This window comes from Euleptes europaea, chromosome 7, assembly GCF_029931775.1.
Source record: "Euleptes europaea isolate rEulEur1 chromosome 7, rEulEur1.hap1, whole genome shotgun sequence".
Taxonomy (NCBI): domain Eukaryota; kingdom Metazoa; phylum Chordata; class Lepidosauria; order Squamata; family Sphaerodactylidae; genus Euleptes; species Euleptes europaea.
This window is the reverse complement of record NC_079318.1, coordinates 11,816,072-11,833,461: the sequence shown is the minus strand read 5'-3', so window position 1 is coordinate 11,833,461 and position 17,390 is coordinate 11,816,072. Positions and strand designations below refer to the sequence as shown.

The window sequence follows — 17,390 nt, the reverse complement described above, 5'->3', positions numbered from 1 at the left end:
TGGCTGTCTTGTTGCTCCTTCCGGGGCCATCTTCTTTGCCCATCTTCGGAGAGGCTAGCTGGGCTTCCCTCGTCGGCTTCTCTGCCTCCTCCGGGCCGGCAGATGTCCGTCGGGGGCCTCGGTTCCGCCTTGCCTCCTGGGGAGAAAATAAGCTCTTTGGGTAAGATGGTCACCGCCCTGATTCTCTTTTCCTTTCTTTTCTCTCCGCTTGTCTCTTCGGAGGGTTGAGAGGTAGCCTTTGTTCCCGGGACTAACGGTCCGAGACAGGCCGAGCTGGAGTCTGTCTCAGGACAGTATGCAATAAGCAACATGGAACATAGGTCCACGAAGGGGAACTGAAGAAAGTTTGATACGGTCGTATTCCTCTTCTACCCTTGTCTTCCTCTTCAACCTTGGATCTTCCCGTTGCTGGAGAAGAATACTTACCCACATCTGTTGGGGAAGAAATATTTAATAGCTTATGGGACTGAGCATTGTGATTCATAAGAAAGGGTTTATGTACTACAGGGATGGGGAACGTCGGGCCCAGGAGCCGTATGAGGCCCGCGAAATCATTTGGTCTGGCCCTTCCTGGGTCCTGGTAGATCTCTAGCTCAGAAGATGCTGCCCTGCCTGAATCTCTTGGGCCCAGCTAGGGACAGCAGAGCTCAAAAGTGAGTCGCTCTGTGTGGGAGCCGTCTCCGGTCGTGCCTCTTGGCTAAATGTTTGACCAAATATAGTAGGCTAATTTTTAGTTGATAATTTTGTATGGCCCGTGAATGATGTCATAAATATCCAGATGGTCCATGGCAGAAAAAAGGTTCCCCACCCCTGATGTACGAGCATTGTCTGTTGCTGTTGTTGGTGTTATTGTGGTTTTTTAATACAATGTGTGTCTTTTGCAACTTTGATTTATGAATTTATCTTTGTCAGCTTTTGAGTAAATGCAGGTCATTGGTCATAGAGAAAGAATATTCCATTTAGTTTCTGCCCTTTGTCTGGATTACATCTAACTTTGGGACATTTCTTGAATTTGGGTGACTGTTGGACTCAGTCTTGTTGGGTAACATCTAAATCTTTAATCAATGCTTGTAAATGTGCTTAGCTTAGATATTTAACTTTATTATATTATCCCCAACTTTATTATATTATCCCCACCGAACCCAAAGTGTGCTCATTAATGGCACAACTTCATCTTAGAGAGGAGTGACCAGTGGGATGCCACAGGGGTCTGTCCTAGGACCGGTAATATTTAATATTTTTATAAATGACTTGGATGATGGGATAGAGAGCATGCTAATCAAATTTGCAGATGACACCAAGTTAGGAGGGGTAGTTAATACCCCGGAGGATAGGGTCAGAGTTCAGAATGACCTTGATAGACTGGAGAGCTGGGCCATAAGTAATAAAATGGATTTCAGTAGGGAGAAGTGTAAGGTACTTCACCTAGGCAGAAACAACATAAGGCACAGGTACAGGATGGGAGATAGCTGGCTTGACAACAGTACATGTGAAAGAGATCTGGGAGTCTTAGTGGACCACAGACTGAACATGAGTCAACAGTGTGATATGGCGGCTAATGCAATTCTGGGCTGCATCAATAGGAGTATTGTGTCTAGATCAAGGGAAGTAATACTACCACTGTATTCTGCATTGGTCAGACCTCACTTGGAATACTGTGTCCAGTTTTGGGCTCCCCAATTTAAGAAGGATGTTGACAAGTTGGAGTGTGTCCAGAGGAGGGCGACCAGAATGGTCAAAGGTCTGGAATCCATGTAGGGGAGGGGCTGTGGCTCAGTGGTAGAGCATCTGCTTGGCTTGCAGAAGGTCCCAGGTTCAATCCCTGGTTTCTCCAGTTAAAGGGACTAGACGAGTAGGTGATGTGAAAGACCTCTGCCTGAGACCCTGGAGAGCTGCTGCCGGTCTGAGTAGACAATACTGACTTTGATGGACCAAGAGTCTGATTCAGTATAAGGCAGCTTCATGTGTTCATGTGTTCATGTCCTATGAGGAGAGACTTAGGGAGTTGGGTTTGTTTAGTTTGGAGAAGAGAAGGTTGAGGGGAGACATGATAGCCATGTTTAAATATTTGAAGGGATGTCATGTTGATGAGGGAACTAGCTTGTTCTCTGTTGCTCCAGAGACTAGGGCATGGAGTAATGGATTTAAACTAATAGAAAAGTGATTCCACCTAAACATTAGGAAGAACATCCTGACGGTGAGGGCTGTTCGACGGTGAAATGCGCTGCCTCGGAGGGTGGTGGAGTCCCCGTCTTTGGCGGTCTTTAAGCAGAGGCTGGATGGCCATCTGTCGGGAGTGCTTTGATTGTGGGATCCTGCATGGTGGGGGGAGGGTTGGGGTCACTGGGGATGTGGGGAGAGGTAGTTGTTAATTTCCTGCATTGGGCAGGGGGTTGGACTAGATGATCCTGGTGGTCCCTTCCAACTCTATGATTCTATGTTCATTGCTCTTTTACTGTATAGTCCTGCACAATCTTTTAATAAATCACTTTAATTATATTTTGTGATATCCTTGGGTTTTGAGGCTTCAATCTGAATCCAGCCCATATTGGCTACAGCTGCCAAAATAACTGTTTTCTGGAACTTGCCTTGCATCCTACCTTGCAGGGTTGTCTTTTTGATCTTAGACCTGGGAGGGGTAGAAGGAGACTGGTGGTAGCATACCATGGGTGTGAGGATTCACACTCCAGCCTTTTGTGGTTTTCTTTTTGTCCAACCTGTCCCCCTTAAGAAAGACTTTGGCTTTAAAGGCTTTTGACAGATGTTTAAGTCAGCCAAGAATCAATCAGCCCACATCCCTGACCTGGGAAGTTTTTTGCTCAAATGTGTATGTTCTGTTTTAGTCGTGTTCCTCTTGCATTCTGAATATACCCATTAATATTTTGTTACAATGAAATCAGTAATCACAGAAATATAGATGAAGACTAACAGTGGCATCCTAAGCAGAGCTTCATGCTTTTAAGACTCTTGATTTCAATGCACTGGAGAAAAATTCTATACAGATGCATGGCTTACATCAATGTATGATCACATTTAAGTTTTTTTGTTTAAGTAATCCATTGAGGTTTTGTTAGTAAAAATAACTATTTTAATTGGTTTCTGAAAATCAGGAATATTTCCAAGGACTGGAGTCACACATGATCCTGACAGAAACACTTTCCAGGAAGATAAGCAGCTTCACTCTTGTGAGGGAAACTCAGTCCCACGTGGAACTGATGGCACAAGCCTCTTCTGTGTTAAAACAGGCTCATAAAAGGGGAGTGGAGTTGGAATATATTTTAGAGGTAAGACCTGGTATGTTATTTTCTCCCTTTTGCTTTCTTGAAGAGGACCAGTGAAGTTAACATAATGTCTCACTAACTGTAGAACAATACATCAGTGTAAAACTCTTAAACACCACATGTAAACATGTGTTTTAAAATGTGTGTGTGTGTGTGTGTAAAGTGCCTTCAAGTTGCAGCCGACTTATGGCAACCCCTTTTGGGGTTTTCATGGCAAGAGACTAACAGAGGTGGTTTGCCAGTGCCTTCCTCTGCACAGCAACCCTGGTATTCCTTGGTGGTCTCCCAGCTGACCCTGCTTAGCTTCTGAGATCTGACGAGATCAGGCTAGCCTGGGCCATCCAGGTCAGGGCTTTAAAATGTATAGAAACGATGAAAGCTGCTTTTCATCCCCATTGTGGAGAAAGGCAGGATATAAATGAAGTAAATATTATTTCCTTCATTGTCTCCTTTTCCTCACAGTATTTAGTCAGAGCCAGTGTGGTGTAGTGGTTGAGACGGACTCTAATCTGGAGAACTGGGTTTGACTCCCCTCTCCTCCACATGAAGCCAGCTGGGTGACCTTAGGCTAGTCACAGCTCTCTCAGCCTCACCTACCTCACAAGGTGTCTGTTGTGGGGAGAATAGGGGAAGGAGATTGGTTTGATTCTCCTTAAAAGGTAGAGAAAATCGGCATATAAAAACCAATTCTTCTTCTAGTCTGGTTTACTGAATCATATTGATGATGCTTAGCTCTTTCTTCAGAACTTAGTTTCCCTGTAATGTCTGTAAAGGTCAGCTTATCTAAAACAAAGTATTACCTGTATTTTAAGTAACATGAATAAAATATAACCCTATGCCTTTGCATGTATGATACACTTGAGATGTCCTACCACAGTCAGTTTAACTCTATGGCCATTTATGCAGGGTCATAATGCTCGCTCAAAGCTGTTTTTTTAAAATGCAACCTTTAAAATGCTTTTTCACGGTCCCGATGCAAAAAGAGAAATTCCACCCCCCACACACATTTGCCTGCTCCTTTGTTCCTTCCATTAGCAACCTCCATTTGCATAGCTAACGCACGGCTGTGTGAATTTTGCATGCTTCTTTGAGGGGATTCTTCATGGCAAGGGCAGAGCAAACACAAAAAGGTAGTGTTAATGGGGCTCTTAAGAAATGCGAAGCAGGTATGCACCGGCTTCACAGTCTCTTCCTGAATGACTGTTCAGCGTGCAAAACTCAAAAAAAGCTGCGGGACACTTCAGCCTGGAATGCACTGCTAATTACCAAGCATAAATGGCCTATGTAACTTTCATTAGGGGATGTATTTGGAAATCACTAAGAAACCAGTTCAGCTTTAATTGTGTATATTTTTTACAGACTTGGTTACGTCTTGATGGGGACTATCAAGAACTCACAAGACAGCTGGAGACTGTTGAAACTAGCATTCCTACTGTTGGGTTGGTAGAGGAGTCTGAAGAAAGACTTGCTGATCGGATTGCACTTTATCAAGTAATTGTGGTAGATGGTTTAAAGGTTTTAATTATGAACTTTAACTGGTGTACTGCCTGCCTATATTGCTGGCACTTGTTCAATAGAACATTTATAGTTAGGCTCATAGACATTGGCTTAGAACACTTGGAGTATTTGCATGGGTGAAAGGATATGTAGTATATGTAGTAGCAAAGAAAATATGTGCTCACAGAGCACAACTTCGTTGCCTCCCCCTCCCCCAGCAGCCTGAAATGCCCCCAAAATCTTGTTTCGGGGGGGGGGGGCGGATTCTGGCTGCCCTAGAGGGCAAATCATCATAGAATCACAGAATCATAGAGTTGGAAGGGACCACCAGGGTCATCTAGTCCAACCCCCTGCCCAATGCAGGAAATTAACAACTACCTCCCCTCCACATCCCCAGTGACCCCAACCCTCCCCCCACCATGCAGGATCCCACAATCAAAGCACTCCCGACAGATGGCCATCCAGCCTGTGTCCATCTTGTTGTAACCTGTATGATAGTCCTGAAAGTTAGGTTAACATTAATATCTCCAGATGGCAGATGGGGGAGAGTCATGTGAGACTGCATAGTTTGCAGAAGACTATAACAGAAATGACATTTGAACCAGGGACCTCAAGGATTACAGTTCCATCTGTTAGCCGCTATGCTACTCCAGCTCCACTGGTACATAAATGAAGATTTTGCTTTTCCCCTCTTAGCAGCAACATAAGAAAATTTTCAGACTGCTAGTTCAGTTAGTCCCACATCCTGTTTTCAGCAGTAGCATCCACCAATGTTTTTTTGAAAGCAGCTATGATTCAATGCAATAGCATGAGCAGAAAGTTAAATGATCTCAGACAGGTGTTAGGAAAGGCCGTTTTCTGCCTGGGATCTAGCAGAAGGCTTTGCCCATGAGAAGCATTCTGTACTTAGGCGAATGATAGGATTTTTCTTCAGAGTATTCAAAATAATGCACTAGAGTTGGAAAATGATCACTATGGAGTTAGAGCTATCTCTTATTTCCTTTTTTCATTACAGCATCTGAAATCTAGCCTTACAGAATACCAGCCCAAACTTTACCAAGTATTGGATGATGGGAAAAGACTACTGTTCTCTGTCTCCTGTTCAGAACTAGAAACTCAGCTAAACCAACTAGGGGAGCACTGGTTAAGTAATACCAGCAAGGTCAAGAAGGAGCTACATAGACTGGAAACTATACTTAAACACTGGACAAGGTAGTAACAAAGAAAATGAATAAAGACATGCTTCACTTCTATACTAATTTTTCATCATCAGATTTTGCCTTTAAAATATGTTGTTGTTGATTTCATTCAAAATCTTTAGAGGCAATCCCATGAAATTAAAATCTGTATTGTTCAGTCAGGCCAGTATGGCCTAAATTAATTCTTATCTATACCTCATTTGCAGTTCATGTATCTTTTCTTTCTATATCATCTATTAACAATATTTTAAGTAAATATTCAAATGCATTCTTTAGCCTTTGTCAATATTTACTTGTGTGTAGTATTTTTTGCAATGGTAGCATAAAAGCATGCTTTGTAGTATTTTGTTAGCATAACAGTTGGTACTCCCCATCCTAATTAAGTGTATGCTGACAAGCTAATTCTAGTATCAATTTTTAAAGCCACAGTCTGCAGTTTTCTTATTCTGAAGAAGTACTGTGTATTTTTGGTGGGCTAGTTCCGAGTAAAAGATAGTAGTAATTAGCAGCCCAGTTGGAGATGTGCTATATCTAGTAAGAGAAAGGAGTAGGCACCAAGATGCCTTTAAACAGATGTGCTTTTGTGCCAAGAGATGCACGTGTTGAAGCAGTTTGGTATAAATCATCAAAGAATTTTAGATTTAAAAATACCATGTAGTCTCTCTGCTCTGAAACTTGTACAAATTTTGATGATAAAGATTTTATGCAAACCTCTGTAATGAAGAATCACAACACATACTGCTGAATACTTAACGTAAGACATGAAATATGATTATTTTTCCTCTCACAGATACCAAAGTGAGTCTGCTGAGCTAATTCATTGGCTCCAGTCGGCAACGGATCGGCTAGAATTCTGGACCCAGCAATCAGTTACAGTCCCTCAAGAACTGGAAATGGTCCGAGATCACTTGAATGCCTTTCTGGTAAATCTGAATACGAATCTGAGCCATCTTCATGTATCAAGTTGCTAAGTGCGCCTGTACTGTCATAAGGCTATCTTGATTGTATTTTAGGTTGCAGAAATAATTGTTTATCTAGCTTTATAATATATTGTAATTAGTTTTTCTAGCAATCATTGTGCTAAAAAAAGAAACACAATGTATGCATATTTATTATCATATCTCTTTTAGGCTTAAACATTTTTTCTGCAGAAATTATTGTATTTGTCATATTAAAATATTGTGCTTCTAATTTTCATAGTATAAAATAAAGCCATTGTAGAGATTTTCAGTTGTAGTACAGAATCTTTACTTGTCAAACATATTTTATATAATTCCATTATACCAAAATAACAATCTGTTCAGGAATTTTCAAAAGAGGTTGATGCCAAGTCATCCCAGAAGTCTGCAGTTTTGAGCACTGGAAACCAACTCCTCCGGCTGAAGAAAGTGGATACTACAGCTTTGCGTGCAGGCCTATCTCAGATTGACAACCAATGGACTGAGCTTCTCACACAGATTCCTATAGTTCAAGAAAAACTGCATCAGGTATGGCAGATCCTGGGTGTATCATTTGAGTAATTAGTAAGTGACACAAAGTGTAACTCTAAAGACCTTTGTGCAGATGTTAACAGAAATCAATGAGACTTCTAGATTTTTCAGGCAGGACTTCTGTAAACTAATTTACAGAGATTTAATTTAATATCCTCCCCCCACAATAAAAGCAGTTGTTCATATAGACTGATTCTTTTTAAGGACTCTATCCACAAATCCTGCTGTGCTGATGTTGCCACCAACTTCACCCCAGTGCCCTGCTCTTCAACATTAGCATGTGTCCTATGGCCTCGCATCTCAGTCATTCGTTGCCACTGGTCCACGCATCGTCATGGAAAGAGTGGGGCCTCATTGAGTTTGTGGCTTCTGTCTTGGAGATTTTATGCATGCTTGGACTAGTCACAGTAGTCACAACAGCCTCAATGGATAAGGCCCAGCCCTAAAAAGTAGGGTTTGATAGTGCTCCTCTGCCTGCACGGGCACTGAAGAATTTGTGTTCTCTTTAATGTGATAGATATTTTCAGTCAGAAACTTATGCATACAATTACTCATAATTGTTTTATGTGGGCATCATAAAACCAAGCAAGTTTTTAAGCATAGTTGAAAGTTTGTGTGGATTCTATTATTTGGATTTAATTAATCCGAATTATTTGCAGCTCCAGATGGACAAACTTCCTTCTCGACATGCAATCACAGAAGTCATGAGTTGGATTTCATTGATGGAAAATGTCATTACTGAAGATAAGGAAAATATAAAAAATGTAGTGGGGCATAAAGCTATTCATGATTATCTTCAGAAATATAAGGTATTTGATGATGATAAGAAAATATATGAAATATATTGCAGAACTACAATTTCTGTTAACAATATACAGATGGGTTAGATATAAATGAATGAATTATTTTTACGAATAATATTATCCAGTTTACTGTTGCATCTACTGTCAAGGTACCACTGAAGACATAGTTCATTATATCTTACAGTGCATGTCATATAATGTCACTGCAATTAGATTTTTAAAAGATATTTTAAATGGTTGGCCTGGAAAAAGTGAAGCAGATAAGATCATCCTGTTGCTGTGTGGCTGAGGTCAAACGAGGTGGTGTCAAGAGATAAATTAACAGAAGACCTGCAGTCTTTCAATGTGTAAATAGCAGCCATGGGTAAGGTTGCCAACCTCCAGGTACTAGCTGGAAATCTCATTCTATTACAACTGATCTCCAGCCAAGAAAATGGCAAGCTTTAACAATTGGACAAACCCTGCCCTTCTCAGGCTCCACCCCAAAAATCTCCAGGTATTTCCCAACCCATAGTTGGCCACCCTAGCCATGGGGGGAGGTCATGGCCACAGTACAGGGTGAAGGATGAGTTTAACCCTTTTCGCTGTGCCATTTCACTGACTTCAAACTCCTCTCCCCAAAGCTGGGACACAAGAAGGCAGATAGATGGTAGCTAACAGTGTTTCTCCCATGAGGCACCTAGCAGCTCTGGAACAGTGATTGAAAGGGAAGGGTTAATTCCTTGCAGCCCCAACCCAAGTTAAGTTCCCTTCCTCCAGGTAGTATTTGCACCTAAAAAGCCCACAGAAGAGCCATTTACAGATCTTCCAGTGGCATACCAAGTTTGGACCTCATATAAATGTTATTTGTTTTAGCAGCTTAAAAACTTTTACCAAATATTTGGTACCAATTGAGATTTCAGGTTATAATCATTTAATCAAAACTATTCTACCTATTTTTTTTGTCTTGCACAAAAACATTGAGATGATTGGGTTTAGGTTCTGTTTGGATGTTTGAATGTGTATACGAGACTATTTTTTTCTTTTTTTTTCTTGTTTCTTCCCCAGCAAATAACTTTATAAATTTCAGTGGCAAATTTTGTATAAATGTAACTGATTTTAATACACCAACCAGTTCAATAATAAGCAGAATTACAACCATCACTGAATTTGGGTGTGATTCTGGGATTGCAATGGTAATTTACAGTTTTGTTATACAATATTTTTAGGTTAAATTGAAATTCAGTATGTAGAAAGGCTTGTACTGTATCTGTGGATCTTGGTACTAAGAGGCTATTGTAAAAATAGATTTGGATACAGCTTCTCTATTTTCAGTCTTTTTTCAACTTCTTCCAGAATTTAGTAGCTTAACATTTATGGACTGGTTCCTGTGAGTGCTTTCCCCATTTCAAGGAGCCTTACCTTTGAAATTGGGCTTCTATGTTCCCAGGGGAACTACCACTAATTGTGAAAAGGCTCTGTGGTGTCCAACCCATTATATCGTGTGGATGATAGAAAGCATACTTATTGTAAGGGCTTAAGTCAATGTTATGACAATGTTTTTGGCAAAGCATGCTATAATCGCTCCTTAGAAGACGTGTTGATCTCTTGGGATAAGTGCAAAAAATCCCTGATAGCTTATTCTTTTTCACTAGGGTTTCAAGATTGATGTAAACTGTAAACAGTTAACTGTGGACTTTGTTAACCAATCGGTACTCCAGATTAGCAGTCAGGATGTGGAGAGTAAACGCAGTGACAAGACTGATTTTGCAGAACAACTAGGAGTCATGAACAGACGCTGGCAGGTTCTGCAGGGTCTGATAACAGAAAAGGTATGTAATTATGTACACATGTGTTAACCAGAGCTAGCAGTAATGAGCTTTAAGAAAGCGTGAATGAATACTGAATTACTTTTACAATGAAATAATTGGTTACCTACAATAAGTGAATTCTTTATTTTGAAAATATTTTTTTCCCCAGATTCAGCTGTTAGAAGGTTTTCTGGAATCCTGGACAGAATATGAAAATAATGTCCAATGTCTAAAAACTTGGTTTGAAACTCAGGAGAAGAGACTGAAGAAACAACAAAGAATTGGAGATCAGGCTTCAGTCCATAATGGATTAAAAGTCTGTCAGGTAGTCCTGTGCAAACTCTGAATTTGTTTTTGTGAGAGAGTTTTTAATTCAACTTCTCTACAATAATTCTATTTTATTAAAAGTAACCATAAAGTTGCCAAATCTGGGTTGGGAAACTCCTGGAAATTTGGGGGTAGAGCTTGGTGAGGGCAGGGTTTGAGAAGTGGGGTATAATCCTTTAGAGTCCACATTCCAAAGCACCCATTTTCTACAGGGGAACTGATCCCTCTAGACTGGAGATCACTTGTAATTTTAGGAGATCTCCAGGTCCCACCTGGAGGTGAATAACCCGAATTAGTAAAGAGTTTTTAGCGTTATTAAATAATTGTTTGCTGGTTCAGCCGCTTTGATCATTTTCATTAGCTATTAGCTTGTCAGCAGGTGGCCATTTTTTCTATTAAAATGGCTCGAAAAGGGCTTTTAAAAAAATGTACCGAATGCAATGCTAGATGACTTAGACAATCATGAGCTCTGCTTCCTTTGTTTGGGCAAAGGGCATAATTTGGCTGCTGAAGGCATGAAGCGATAGGGCAGGGATCCCCAACTGGTGCCCGTGGAAGCAATGGCACCCACCACCACCTTTTCTGGTGCCCACCAAGTGTTTTTAGGAAACGGGTGGGCCAGGTGGGGCTTTTGCCCAACAAAGATTCTGCTTGGCTACTGGAGATTTGATTAGCTGTGTAGATTTTTTAAAAGTGTTGCTTTGGCAGCAGCTGCCACTACAGCACAAGGATCTGCACTGTGTTGCTGAAGTTAAGCTGTGGCAATCATTTTGTAGCTGGCTTTACCTCTTGCAGCAGCCATTTTGTGGTGGCCATTTTGTTGTGCCCACCATGCAGTGTCAGAATTTCAAACGTGCCCGCAGACTCCAAAAGGTTGGGGACCCCTGCGATAGGCCTCCAAACTCAATACTCTGTTTTAGGAAAAAGCCCTCTCCTCTACTGAAGAGTGCAAATGGTTACTTCAGGAGGGATCTCACAACCATGTCTTGCAACTCAATAAAGCAAGGTCTTATGATGTAATCACCACATATCATTTGACCCAACTAACATTTAGCTTATACTTGATACAGTTTATTATCCATGCAGGTCACACACAACGCTTTGATCATTAAAAAGAAGCAGAAATTGTTTAATAACTCTTATACATTACATTTTATCCAGTTGAGATAACCTATGTTGCTAGAGATCCATAACTGCTTCAATAGTTGAGGGCCATCTCATTTTCCACAATAAATCAGGAGCCGGAATGACACTTTAACTGAGTTATGAGATTAGAAGGATAAAAATGTTTCCATTGCAGATATGTTTGGTTCTTGGGGTGTTTCTGTCCTTTGATCTCATACAGTTAATTTTTTAAATTTACATATTTATTTGAACACTGTTGTAGACCTCAGTGATTTAACCATTCCTAATACTGTAAAAGCAGATAAAACATATTTGATTAATCAAGGTAAAAGACAAATGTTAACCATTAAGCTATTTCAAAAATTATAAAGTAGACTTGAGAGAAAGGTTGATTTACCTGAAATAAAAGAACAAGGTGATGATGACAAAATACTATTATAATGAAGTCCAATATACAAAATATGAAGTAATAGATTAAATGTTTGCTCTTAAAAAAAAATTATCAGAGCTCTTCTTTTGTGTATGTTCACCCCATCTATATAGCTTTTTCAGCTTCCTTTTTAAAAACACTTGAAGAAAATTATTGCAAAAAGTGAAAAAGGTAAATGAATGTGTGTTAGATCTAAGGTGAATTAGCAAGTTAACATTCACATTGTCGAGTTTATCAAATCAATAAAAGGTTGTCATTTAAAAAAAAAACAGTTTGTGTCCTCTTTTCTCTGAGATGTGTATACCTATAAGTAAATTTTGGCCAGAGTTAAAAGATTGTGTCATTACGCTCATGTTATTCTAGAAATGTTATACAATGAAAACAAACCCTGTTGGAACGTATTTCTTTCAGGAGCTGGAAGAGCTGATAAAACTTAAGGAGAAAGAAGTTGAAAAAGTAGAACAGAGTGGACTTGTCTTGATACAAAATAAAAAAGAAGCCGTCTCAGCTGTGGTCATGAACACACTTCAAGAACTGAACCATTCATGGGCAAATTTGGACCACATGGTAAGCATGTGCGGCTGCATGATTGAAGAGGCAATTTTGTGCCACTAGCTGTAAGAGAGGGGGGACTCAGCACTCAGATGATGTATTTCTAAAAATTCTGGTGAGTAGAAATGAGGGAGGAGGCAGGCAATTCATTTGTGGCTAGTAATTCATCAAAAGTGTACATGGTCACTTGGCAAGAAACATAACTGAAATGGTGAAGAACAAAAAGAATATACAGGGTTTATTTTTTTGTTTTTATATTCTGCTTTTTTCACAAAGGGGACCCAAAGGAATTTACAGCGTCATTCTCCCTTCCTCCAGTTTATCCTCACAACAACCCTGTGAGATAGATTAGGCTGAAAGAGAATGATTGACAGATCAATCTGGTCATTCGGCAGATTTCCTGGCAAAGTGGGGATTTGAACTTGGGTCTCCCTGATACTAATCTGACACTTTAATCACTACATATTGACTATGGGAAAAGGTGTTATTTAAGAGAGGAGTCACATGTAACTATGCCCGGTCTGCCTCTCTTTTCAGTCCCACCTATGTGAAGTTTGATTTGAATGGTGCTTTAGCTACTCTTGGCTATGCAGGACTGTAGTTAGAAAACCAGACTTCCTAAATATTATTGCAGTGTAGATGCAGCTTGGTTTATGTGAAATTTGATTTGTTCTACTGTGTTGCAGTGGTTTTTTGTGGGTGTATTTGTTAGAATGTTATGCAATCTGTAAATGTATCCAGATGTTAAATCCTCTTAGAAATGTAGATACTTTATAGGCATGATTTGGTACGTGCACCGCGCCACGCATATGATATATTTTCAACATCAAGTGCTCATGCTAGACAGCTTTTATTTGCTCCAGATTCCTGGCATCCTTCCACCTTGATTTTGAGTTGTAGGGTCACAGAATTTGGGTGTACACACATGCACAGCTGAATTGGGATTTATTAAGAGGTTTAACGCTATCTCTGGGTTGAACCTACAACTTTTAACTCATTAGAACTGTGGGCCAATTCACATCTTACAGTGTCTTCATATCTCTCACATGGCCTCTGTGACAACTTTCAATTGGACTTCTATTTGGAGTTCTGTGCTCAGAACACAATTTTGGAGTTCTGTGCTCAGAGCACAATTCACAAATGCACATGGGCCTCATCCTATCTGATGAGGTGTCATGCAAGGGGAGATGAAGCCTGTTACTCCCACACTGTTCTCCAAACCTGAAACAGCCCTAGAGTCTGTCTACCCCAATGGGGAAACATATGTGTAGCCTATCAGTAAATAACAGCCACCTATGGAGCGAACAGCAGCCTCCCACAACAGTTTCTGCTCAGGAAAAGAGCATGATGGGGGAAGGCTTAAGCCTCTCTCCCCATGCATCATGGTCCTGAATAGAGATGTGAAGGCCCAGAAGAAAAAAATAGAAACATTTAGGGGAAAACTGGGGTGTTTTTTTCTGTTTTTCCCCCCACGGCCATTTTCAATAGAAAAATTGGAAATTTGGGGGAGTACTGAAAAAAAAGCTCGTATGAAATATTTTCTTTCGGATGGGTGAAATGCTTTTAAAGACAAAGTGGGCATGTTGTAGACATCTGCAGCTCTTAAATCCAAGATGCATTTTTGCCCCTAGAATGTTGCCTGATCCTCATGAAGGAAACATTCAGGGCTTTCATTGCTTTTCAGCTTTTGCATACCTCCTGTTGTCCTTTTGACCTGAGTTGTGGTTAACCTTTTCATTTCTCCCTCAAACCACTGTGACACACGCACACACGGATTGGGCAAAAATTGCTAGGATTGCTAGGATTTCCAAGCCCCCAGCTCCACCGGCAGGAGCTTCGCGGGGCCGTGGACTTAGCGCGCAATGCGCCCACATCACTTCCGGTTTAACCCGGAAGTGACAGGGATGCTCTAGCGATCCTGGCCAAAACTCTATGGTTTCCATAGAGTTTTAGCCAAGGGTGCTAGAGCATCTGCGTCACTTTCGGGTTTACCCAAAAGTGACGCTTGTGCCGCGTCCGTGCGCGCATGCCCACAGTGCCCACTGGCCCTCAGTTGGCCGGCGGGCAGCCCGGTGAATGGGTGGTAGTTTACCCACCACGACCAGGCAATTGGCAACCCTACATATTGCCCTACCTTGCAAGAATAAGCAAAAAGATCAGAAGGAGGTGGGGCAGAAATAGCACCAAAATCCTAGAGGAAAACAAAGTTTCATTTTCATATGTTCTTAACTGAGCTCTCTCTAACTAGATAGCAAAACTTAAGGTGCATGTGCTAAGATAGGGTGCATCAGCTTGCAGTTTTCTCTCATGCATTTGGGTATATTTGCAATTTTCCTTGTACAAAACTAAGGCATTCATAACTTTTAAATTCCATAAATATGTCAAATATTGCCATTTTATATGCTAAATAAGTTGCAAATGATGCACTTTATGTTGTTAAAGCGGTAATAGTAGTTTAGGTTTGATAGAACTGTAAGTATTGCATATATTTCAAAACCTGGAAAAGACGTGTTGCCCTCCCCCCGGCTTCAAAATTCTGGACATTTTACATCTCTAGTCTGGACAGTTATTAAGCTCTTGTGCACCTTTGAATTGAGTTCCCCAAGCACAGAACTCCTAGACCACATCTGACAACAGACCCCATGTGGAATTTGAAATGTGAATTGGCCCTGTCTTAACAAAACTTGTGTCAGTCCAGCATGTGGAGAGCCAGCATGGTGTAGTGGTTAAGAGTGGTGGATTCTAATCTGGAAAACCAGGTTTGATTACCCACTCCTACACATGAAGCCTGCTGGGTGACCTTGGGCTAGTCACAGTCCTCTCCAAACTCTCTCAGCCCTACCTCACAAGGTGTCTGTTGTGGGAAGGAGAAGGGAAAGCGATTGTAAGCCACTTTGAGACTCCTGAAAAGTAGAGAAAAGTGGGGTATAAATATCCTTCTTCTTCCACCTCTTACATGTGCTAAATGGCTTGTCTTCATTACATGTGATCCTGTGCTAATATTTAAACAGGGGTTGTTTTATTTCTTTTGGGTTAGGTTGGTCAACTGAAGATATTGTTGCAGTCGGTCCTCGATCTGTGGAGCATCCACAAAGCAGCTTATGAAGAACTAAACAGCTACCTGATGGAAGCCAGATATTCTCTGTCACGCTTTCATCTTCTTACAGGTTCTTTAGAAGCAGTGAAAGTCCAAGTTGATAACCTTCAGGTAAAGCATGAACATGTTTTTGTTCTATTAGGCAAAAACATGAACATTACTTTTGTCAGTCTTTCAGGAAAGGTGTCTTATTGCCATTTTTGGCCTTTCATTTAAGAATTAAAATGTGTCTTACACTTGTTTTGTGTTAATCCTCCTGCACATACAGAGCTTGCAAGATGAATTGGAAAAACAAGAGCATAGTCTACAGAAGTTTGGATCCGTGACCAATCAGTTACTGAGAGAGTGTCATTCACCTGTTACAGAAGCACTTAATAGCACTTTGAAGGAAGTAAACATGAGGTACGAATCAACTTCAAATGTTTTTTCAGTCAAATCTATAACAAAACCCCACCTCATTCTAGTATTGTGGTACAGGTTGAGTATCCCTTATCTGGAAATTCGATATCCAAAATCCAAAACTTTTTGAGTGCCCACCAAGGGTAATAAAATGGCACATGTGCAGGCTGGTTGCACCAATGGCAGGTTCCCCATGATGCCCCACATGCACAAAATTATTTAAAATATTGTATAAAATTACCTTCAGGCTATGTGTACAAGGTGTATATAAAATATAAATGAATTTCCTGTTTAGACTTGGGGCCCATCCCCAGGATACCTCATGTATATGCAAATATTCCAAAATCTGAAAAAATCCAAAACACTTCTGGTCCCAAACATTTTGGATAAGGGATACTCAATCTGTAATATGAAAGATAGGACTGGCTTTGTTTTTAATATACTGTGAAACTGTCGATAGTTATGTAAAAACTGTTTAAAATGAGGAAATTGATACCCAAATCCAGTTAAACTAGGTTCCTAAGCAAGCATACTAATGCATTAACACATTCTCAAGTATAAGATTCAGATGACCACCTTCTTTAAAAGCCTAAACCACATGGTCATATTGTGTATGTTTGCTTGCTTTTTGTGGGAAGAAAAAATAGGATATGACTGTACATGAAATATGCTCTGGAGAACATTATAATGGTTCACACTTTTTGCTCTTTTCCAAGCTCTGGGAATTAGCCAAATGACATTGTTAGCTGATAATGTGAAACTAAGCCTAGGCAATGCTCAAAAGTTCCTTTGTAGTCTATTTTTGTGGCAGTTCTTCTCCAATTCATATTTTCCCTTCCAGGTGGAACAACCATCTAGAAGAGATTGCAGAGCAGCTACATTCTAGTAAAGCTCTGCTTCAGCTCTGGCAGAAGTACAAAACCTATTACACACAGTGCTCTAGCACAGTCCAGCAATACGAGGATCGAACAAATGAACTTTTGAAGGCTGCATCCAGCAAGGATATTGGTGATGATGAGGTCACTGCTTGGATTCATGATTGCAACGTAAGTGATCCAAACTTTAAGGCTGTGTTACTCTTAGCAGGAAGCTGCAACAAAGTTCTTAAAGTACAGATCAATAAAAGCTAGTTAAAGCCCTGTGGACTTTGGTGAAGGAAAGGACAGAGAGAGCCCATCCTGTGTCTTGGCTGTACTTATCACACCCACTGCTCTCCTCCTCTAGCACTACCCAGCATCTCATCCACCACTGAGGCAATTGCTATGTGTGGAGCAGCTCTGCTTTGCTAAACCCTTCTCCCTGTTCTCTCATATGACCCCAGTCTCTAAGGAAAATATGAGGGACACTCTCTTCTATGCCAGGAGGTGAATTTGGGGTGAGGCAAATAAATCAATTTCTAT

At 40.6% G+C, this 17,390-nt stretch overlaps 1 protein-coding gene across 2 annotated transcripts in view; it reads left to right on the top strand.

Annotated features, from left to right (window-relative positions):
• Positions 1-17,390, top strand: part of SYNE1 (spectrin repeat containing nuclear envelope protein 1) — a 437,649-nt gene that overhangs the window by 326,346 nt on the left and 93,913 nt on the right. For both annotated transcript variants that reach the window (XM_056853653.1, XM_056853652.1), the window contains 12 exons: positions 3,111-3,284; positions 4,641-4,772; positions 5,794-5,990; positions 6,768-6,900; positions 7,282-7,464; positions 8,127-8,276; positions 9,905-10,081; positions 10,230-10,385; positions 12,354-12,509; positions 15,532-15,702; positions 15,860-15,993; positions 16,832-17,036. In XM_056853653.1, the coding sequence (XP_056709631.1) occupies positions 3,111-3,284; positions 4,641-4,772; positions 5,794-5,990; positions 6,768-6,900; positions 7,282-7,464; positions 8,127-8,276; positions 9,905-10,081; positions 10,230-10,385; positions 12,354-12,509; positions 15,532-15,702; positions 15,860-15,993; positions 16,832-17,036 (1,968 nt within the window). The remainder of the gene's footprint in view (positions 1-3,110; positions 3,285-4,640; positions 4,773-5,793; positions 5,991-6,767; positions 6,901-7,281; positions 7,465-8,126; positions 8,277-9,904; positions 10,082-10,229; positions 10,386-12,353; positions 12,510-15,531; positions 15,703-15,859; positions 15,994-16,831; positions 17,037-17,390) is intronic.